This window comes from Elephantulus edwardii, unplaced genomic scaffold (genome assembly GCF_000299155.1).
Source record: "Elephantulus edwardii isolate Elephantulus edwardi_28Jun2011 unplaced genomic scaffold, EleEdw1.0 scaffold00145, whole genome shotgun sequence".
Lineage (NCBI taxonomy): Eukaryota > Metazoa > Chordata > Mammalia > Macroscelidea > Macroscelididae > Elephantulus > Elephantulus edwardii.
Window position 1 is genome coordinate 8,519,635 of NW_006399895.1, and position 8,506 is coordinate 8,528,140.

Here is an 8,506-nt window from a genome sequence, read left to right on the forward strand (position 1 = left end):
CTATGAGTCGCAAATGACATGACGGCACATAACAACAACAACATATATAATAAGAAAAATATTTTAAAAACTTTGTATTTTGAGTAACAGTTGACAGAGCAGATTGATTTTTCATTCAACCACTCATACACATTTGTTTTATCCATTGATTATAATCCTCACCTCATAACAGGACTCTTCCCATTTCTGTCCTATGGTTCTTGTTTTCATATTTTTTTCCTAACTTCTCCCTTCCTGCCTTGTGAGCTTTATCCCTGGGCAAATTCTTCCTCTTGGATGTGGTGTGGTTAACTTTTCTTTGTGGTGATACTCACCTTATAGGACTAATTTCTTGTTGCTATTGTTGGTTATGTATTGTCAAGTCAACTAAAACTCATTGTGAGCCTCTGCACCATAGCTCTGAACCCTGCCCTATTCTGAGCCTATCTCAGTCTCACTGTCTTTGACACACCTACCTCATTACCCCAGTTACTGTGTCAATCCATCTCACCTGGGGTCTTCCACTCCTGTGCTGGTCCCTCTACCCTTCCAAGCCTGATGTCTTTCTCCAGGAACTGGTCCCTCCAGGTAACATGCCCAAACTATGTGAGACAGAGCTTCAAAAACCTTGCCTCCAATGATCAACCTGTTTTCACCCTCTCCACGACACAGGCTTGTTTGTTCTCTTGGCAGTCCATGATCTGTTTAGTGCTTTTCTCCAGCACCACAGCTCAAAGGCATTGATTCTTCTTTTTTCATCCTTAGTCATTGTTTAGCTCTCTGATACATATCAAGTAATTGTGAAGACCACAGCCTAGATCAGGTATAGCCTCTAGACTGACATCATTGCTCTTTAGCACTCTGGAGAGGTTCCTTACAGCAGATTTTCCCTAATGCAATTCATCTTTTGATTTCCTGACTTCTGGTGCCAGGAGTGTTTATTGTGGAAATGAGCAAACTGAAATTGTTAACCATCTCAGTCTGTTCTCTGTCATGATACTGCCAAATGGCTGGGTGGAAAATAGTTTGTTTTGCTAAAAAATGGGAAGCAGAGGTAACATCTGATCCACTAGTCCAACTACTGGACTAATAGCAAATATATGTTCACTGAAGCAATTATTTACAGTAGCAAACAGATGGAAACCATTTAACTGGCTACCAATGGATGAATGTATAAATAACCTGTGATACATATATACATAATGGAATACTGTCTTACTTGGCTTTCTTCACTGTGGAAAGGCATTTGAAAGCTTAGATCACAACAAATTTTGGCTAAACTTGAGAAGAATAGGAATCCCAGAAAACTTGATTATGTTCATGCAAAACCTATACTTGGACCAGAAAGCAGTCATCAGGACAGAGCAAGGAAACACTGCGTCATTCAAAATCAGGAAAAGAGTGTGTCAGGGACCCATCCTGTCTCCATACCTTTTCAATCTGTATGTAGGACAGATAATTTGGGAGGCTGGCCTTTATGAGGAGGGATATGTCATCAGAATTGGAGAAAGACTCATCAGTAGCCTACGTTATGCAGATGACACAATCTTGCTTGCCAAAACTGAAGATGATCTGAAGCACTTGGTGCAGAAAGTCAAGGACTTCTGTCTCCAATATAGATTGAAGCTCAACATCAAGAAAGCAAAGATTCTCACCACTGGGCCAATTGGTAGCATCATGAAATATGGAGAAGAGATTGAGATAGTGAACAACTTCAGCTTGCTTGGCTCCACAATCAACACTTTTGGCACCAGCAGTCAGAAAATCAAAAGACAAATTTTATTAGGAAAATCTACTGTTAGGTACTTCTCTGAAGTGCTGAAAAACAAAGATGTCAGTTTAGAGACTAAGGTGTGCCTGATCTAGGCCATAGTCTTTGCAGTTACTTGCTGTGCATCAGAGAGCTGAACAATGACTTAACAGAAGAAGAATTGATGCCTTTGAGTTGTGGTGCTGAAGAGTATTGAACATTCAATAGACTGCCACAAGAACAAACATATCTATCCTAAAGTGGTACAGTTTGCTCTTTGGAGGCAAGGATTTTGATGCTTCATCTCACATACTTTGCACATGTTGCCTAGAGGGACTGGTCCTTGGAGAAGGACATCATGCTTGGAAGAATGGAGGGACAGTACAAGAGAGGAAGACTCTGGATGAGATGGATTAAAACAGTGACTGGGGTGAGCTCTGGTGGCCTAGTGGCAGGCAACTGCACTGCAATCGCAGAGGTGCGCAGTTCAAATCCACCAGATGCTCTGCTGAAGGAGGAACAATCGCCTCCTGTACCAGTCAGATCCAATTTGACGGTACACACATTAAAAAAAAAAAAAAAAAAGAAAAAATGACTGGGGTTCTAGGAGCAGATGAGTCAGAGACAGTGACTGACAGAGACTGGCTTAGGATGGGGTAGATTTCAAAGCTATTGTGAATAGGGTTACAATGAATGACAGGTGACTTGATGACATGTAACAATAACATGAAATATTAAAGAATAACTGAAAAAAAGGAGGAAAAAAAGAAATAAAAAAAAAGAATAACTGAAAACTTGTGAAACACCACATAATATGAGTGAATCTGGAGGACATTTTGCTGAGTTAGGGAAGTCAGTCACAAAAAGAAAAATAAGCTCACTATTTAAAAAAACTAAGGAAAAGTTTACACACAGAAATTAGACGTTCTTGATGGCTACCAGGGATGAGAGGAAAAGAAAACACAGAGAAGTGCACAGAAGATAGAATAGAGGTAAACTCCGTTATGTACACAATCTTCCACTATCAATATTATCAATAAAAAACCTTAATTAATAAGAATTTATAAGTAGATATGTAGGTAGACAAGTAAGATGATCAGATGTAGACATGGGAAGCATCTATACCCATGACCAAACAGCTGTGGAAATGATATTTCTATGTGCCTATTTGTGTATGCTAGAAGTCACTCACTGCCACATTGCCTTGAAGTCATAACTAGTGCAATTGTGAAATCCATTGGATTTCCAAGGTTTTAAATGATAAGAGATTTCCTGTCTTTCTCCCTTGAGCTACTACTGGTGGTGAACTCTTCTTGGGATTAAGCCACCTGTCATTGTCATGTACTGTGGAATTGGAATCGAACCATAGCTAACCTTCCAGCAAGTTTTCAGAGACAGTAAATTGCAGAAGAGGAGGCTGCCTGTCTTTCTTCTGTGAAGCAGCTGGTGGATTTGAACCACATACCTTTGTGGTTTGAATTGGCTGTGCAATTCCTTACTGCTATATCCATGTATATAGTAGAACCAAGGAGGCCAAGTTACGTAAATTTTATTATAACCAAATACCCTGAGGGGATGAAATGCTGTGGTCCTCAGGCCTTGACCATAGTTTAGTAGGACATCAAGGTAAATTTGCGTAAAATAATCTACAAATACAATCATTTACATCCATTAGACCCATCACCTCTCCTAACAACATGCCCAAAGTGTAAGAAATGAAGTTTCACTATCTTTGCCTCCAAAGAGCACTCTGGTTCCACTTTCTCCAAGACATATCTTTTGTTCTTTTTGGCGGTCCATGGGATATTCATGACTTTTTTCCAACACAATTCAAAGGCATCAGTTCTTCTATCCTTATTTGTGTCCAGCGTAAGAGAGGAAGGCCTTCAATGATGTGTACAGATAACAGTGTCTGCAGAAATGAACTGAAGTGTGTTGCCTTATAATGGAACAGGATAGGACAGGGTCATATCTGTTGTTCATAGGGTTACTGTGGGTTGCACTCGACTGACAGTACTTAATAAAAACAACTTTGGATCTCTAAATTAAGATCTTAAAAACTCAGGTAACTATCTAAGGTGCAACTATTGGTCTCTCCTTGCCGTGACAAAAGAATGAAGAAAATAAAGACATGAATAATTATCCTAAAGGACAAATGGATCACATAGGCATCAACTTCCATGAGTCTATAAAGAACTAGACAGTACCTGGCTACCACTGCTGACCACTGTAAAAGGAATCCCAGTGGAGGGTCTTTGACAGAGTGAGAGAAAAATGTGGAAGAAAACTTAAAACCATAAAAACATCCAAGCTTGCTGGTATAATAGAGACTGGTGTGATCCCTGAGACTATGGTCCTTAGTCATTCTATGAGCCTGAAATGAAACCCATCCTTGTAGTCCTACTTTCAGCCAAATAATATACAGGCTTATACGGTGAATACCACCCCTAGGCAGATACTCTTTAGAAAAATTAACAGTATAAGATCAAAAAGGCATCATTTACCTAGAGACTATGGCCAGAAGACAGAAATGGACAGGATAGACAGATGAATGGAAATTAGAATCACAAGGAAAAAATGGGAAGAGTGCTGTTATCATGTTGTTTTTTTTTGTGCTATCACATTGACCATGATTCATAGCAACCTCAGTCATTGTGTCAGTTCATCTTATCTGGGATCTTCTATCCCATGCTGAACTTCCACCCTTCCAGTCATGATGTCCTTTTCCAAGGACTGATCCTTCCTGGCAACATGCCCAAATTATGTGAGACAGAACTTCAAAATCCTTGCCTCCAAGGAGCAAACTGTTTTCATCTTCTCCAAGACACAGACTTGTTTGTTCTTTTGACAGTCCATGGTATGTTCAATATTCCAGCACCACAGCTCAAAGACACCAATTCTTCTGTCATTCTTAGTCATTATCCAGCTCTCAGGTGCCTACCAAGCAATTGAGGAGACAGTGGCCTGGAGCAGGTCACCATAGCCTTTAGACTGACATCATTGTTCTTTAAGCACTCTGGAGAGGTCCTTGACAGCAGATTTTCCCAATATAACTCATCTTTTGATTTCCTGACTGCTGGTGACAGGAGTATTGATTGTGGATCCATGCAAGATAAAAACATTAAAAACTTTAGTCTTTTCTCCATCTGTCATGATACTACTGCCTATTGGCCTAGTGGTGAGGATTTTGTTTTCTTGATGTTGACATGCAGTCCACATTGAAGGCTACAGTCTTTGTATGACCCTATAGGGATTGTAATCAATGTTATAAAGCACAATCTGTGTGATTAGTTGAATGGAAAGCCAGTCTACTCTGTAGCCTTTCACTGAAATCACAATAAAACCCTAAAACTTTTAAAAAATGATCTTAAGTGCTAATTTAGAAAATGGTTAATTCAGCTACTTGTTAATGTTATTTTTGAAGGGAAAAATTCAGAAAATATATTTTCTGAGAAGTTAAAGGAAGACAGTGTTCCTGCTCCTCGTTCTTCTGGCAATATTAAAATCAACTTTACCCCTCGAGTGTTCCCAACAGCTCTGCGAGAATCACAAGCAGCAGAAGAAGAGGAGGTAAATACACTTACTTTAAATCTCACTGCAAATAAAGAATCCTTTATTTTTCATTTAATCTGTTGAAACTAGTACTGGCTCTCCATTTCTTAAGTCTTTGTTGCAGTAAATATAATACTGCATTAATATGTTTTAAGAGAAAATAGGGAACTTTGATGATGTAGTCAGTAGCAAATTGTGCTGCTTATCCAAGGCCATGAGTTTTGGCTTGTCCAGAGCAGCTCTTTGGAAGAAAGATGAACAGTCTCTTCCTGTTATAACTTACAGCCTTGTCACTATGAGTGGAAACTGACTCAACACAATGAGTTGTTGGGTTTGTTGAAGGGGTTTTTTTGTGTGTGTAAAATATATTTGCCAGATTTTAGTGATGAAATATATTTGGCAGATTTTATTATCAAGAATGCTAATGATGTAACAGATTTATTATATAATATTGTGGCTTATTTCAAAACATAAACTATTGCACTGGCCTCTTTTTTTAAAAAAATTTTTATTGTATTATTTTTACATGTACCATCAAATCAGATCTGACTGGTACAGGAGGAGATTGCTCCCTTCTTCTCCAGCAGAGCATCTGGTGGATTTGAACCGCATACCTCTGGGATTGCAGTGCATTGTCTTGCCATGCACTGGCCTCTTGTATCAAATACTTTATTTTTATAATATATTTTAAATTTTTCAGTAATTATGTGATGGTTAGGAAAAGATTAGAGAATTTATTATTGTCTATTTCTAATATGGCATTTTCAAATTAATATCTTTTATACCCTTAGTAATTCCTAAACCTTAAGATAAAGGCTGTCATATAATTGAAATATTCTACCTTTAGCTGTATAAGCTTTCAGGATTGTCCTTTTCCTTGCATGTTGTCAATTTATGTGAGTTGGAGTCTATCTGACAGCAGCATTCAAAAACTGTATGCTAAGTAAATAATCCATAAAGGTAGACTTTAAGAAGAACTTGTCATCTGGGTTCTAGGAAGACTCATTAATAACTGGAAATACATAAATAATACAACCTTGCTTGCAGGAAATAAAGAAGACTTGAAGCACTTTCGATGAAACTTAAGGGCTATATTATTTATACCTTACTTAATATGTTGTTGTTGTTGATTACTGTTGAGTCAAGCACAACTCAAAGCAACTCCATGAACAAAAGACCTAATGCCTTTCTATAACTATCATCATTTCTCCAAGTTCATAGGGCTTCCATAGGCATATGGTTTAGGAAGTGGATGCCACTCCTGCTTCCAAACGTGTTTTACAACTGGGAGCTTGACCAAACACTGTCCATATTGGGAAACAGTTATGGCATTTGACACCCAATGGCACAAGGTTCAGCATCACAGCAAACCCACATTACTTCAGTACAGCAAATTGGCAAAGAAAAGAATGTTCCCCCAAAATATAACACTAGTCTCACTTAGCTGTGGTTAAGTGTAGTCAGGCTGAATATGACTCATAACGACCCTATGAACAAAAGCCCTGAACTCTGGTCTATAATTAACATCATTTCTTCATATTTATGGAGTTTATAGAGTTTCCAGGGGCATCTGGTTTAGGAATGGATGCCAGCCCTGCTTCCAAAAATTACTGTCTGGAAGCTCCTCCAAACACTGTCCATGATAGATAACCATTATGGTATTTGACACAACAGTGGCATAGTGTTTAGCATCACAGCAACTCCAAATTATTCAGTATAGCAAATAGACAAACTGCTGTAGCACTTAGAGAAGGTTAATGCTAATATTAATAAATCTGGGCCCTTGGGCCCTATGGAATTTTAAAGACATGCCCAAACCAAACAAAACAGAAATCAGCACAAACCTCAACACTTTCCTTGTGTGACCCCTATCAAGAAACCAACTTCAAGAGTGGAACCACCGCACAGGAGCCTCCAGGCCAGCCACAGACGGAACCCATCACGAGGAGTTTTAAAGACACACCCAACAAATGCTGTTGACTATGATATACCAAGTATTCCCTCTGCCCTTGGGTCCTTGTTGACTAAAACAGGCAAGCAAAAGTCCAGCCAGCTGACACTTGCTAGTGGAGGGAAAAGAACCAATAACACAAACCAAACACAAGGCTCCTGTACAGAGGTTCCATATAAGTATACCTGTTATAAAAAAAAACCAAGAAGCGAGCATTGGCCTCATAGGTGACCCAGAATCTGAACGTGACAGCTTACAACTCTTCAGCCAGACAATGCTACTCACCTGCAGCTCAGAGGCATGGTAAAATCAGTGGCTCTTTTTTGCACTGCCTTTGGATTCTGCATCTGTTTCAGACCTAAAACCTAATTACCCTGGGAGCTGCACTTGATGCAAAGCTGGACAAAAAAACAGAAACTGTCGCAATTTAAAAGATACCTAGTGTTTTCTACTGAAGATGATATAGAAATTTTGCCAGATAGAACTTTCTTTGTCCTCCTTCAAACATGGGAGCAGCGTAAAGTTAAGTTCTTCTTGTTTTAGAGGGCCCTAATGTCAACCTTTTTCTACCCAAAACTAAGAGTAAAGATTTCTGATTTTACTCCCCAGTTAAAAGATTAAAACTAAATCCATGATCAAACTCGGGATAGAGGTAGGAGGACTTTTGAATGGCCACATCCTCCTTCCTCAGTATCCATCCCAAATGCAGAATGCAGGTTGACTAGGACTCTTCAGTTAGATGTTGTGGATTTCAGACCATACCGGCCATAGCCCACAGAAGGAGAGGTGCCGCAAGTACGTCCTCATGCCTTAATATAAGAAAATAAAAATTCTTGCCACTAACAAGAAGCTCACAGCAATCTCAAAGGAATGCAGTTCAAGTCCACTAGCTCCTCCATGGGAGAAAGGTGGCCAGTCTCCTCTCACGTTATTAACTGCCTCTGAAAACCTGCTGTAGTGTCAGCTGTGGGTCGGTTCTGACTCGATGGTAAACAACAGGAACCAAAAAACAACATCACGATAAGCAGAGAAAAGATTGAATTTGTAAAGAATTTCTTTTTTTGGATCCACAGTCAACCCCCATGGAAACTGTTGTCAAGAAATCAAACAACAAAAACTACTATGAGATATCATCTCACCCTAGTAAAAATAACAAAATTTAACAAAACAGCAAACAATAAATGCTGGCAAGGTTGTGGAGAAAGTGGAACCCTTATTCACTGCTGGAGGGAGTGTAAAATGGTTCAACCACTATGGAAGGCAGTATGGCGCTT

The 8,506-nt window shown here is 39.1% G+C and overlaps 1 protein-coding gene across 1 annotated transcript in view; it reads left to right on the forward strand.

The window, feature by feature from the left end:
- The window catches only part of DYX1C1 (dyslexia susceptibility 1 candidate 1), a gene marked incomplete at its 3' end in the record, with an annotated part of 39,048 nt that overhangs the window by 26,181 nt on the left and 4,361 nt on the right, over positions 1–8,506 (forward strand). The window contains exon 5 of the mRNA XM_006894536.1: positions 5,154–5,299. Within this exon, the coding sequence (XP_006894598.1) occupies positions 5,154–5,299 (146 nt within the window). The remainder of the gene's footprint in view (positions 1–5,153; positions 5,300–8,506) is intronic.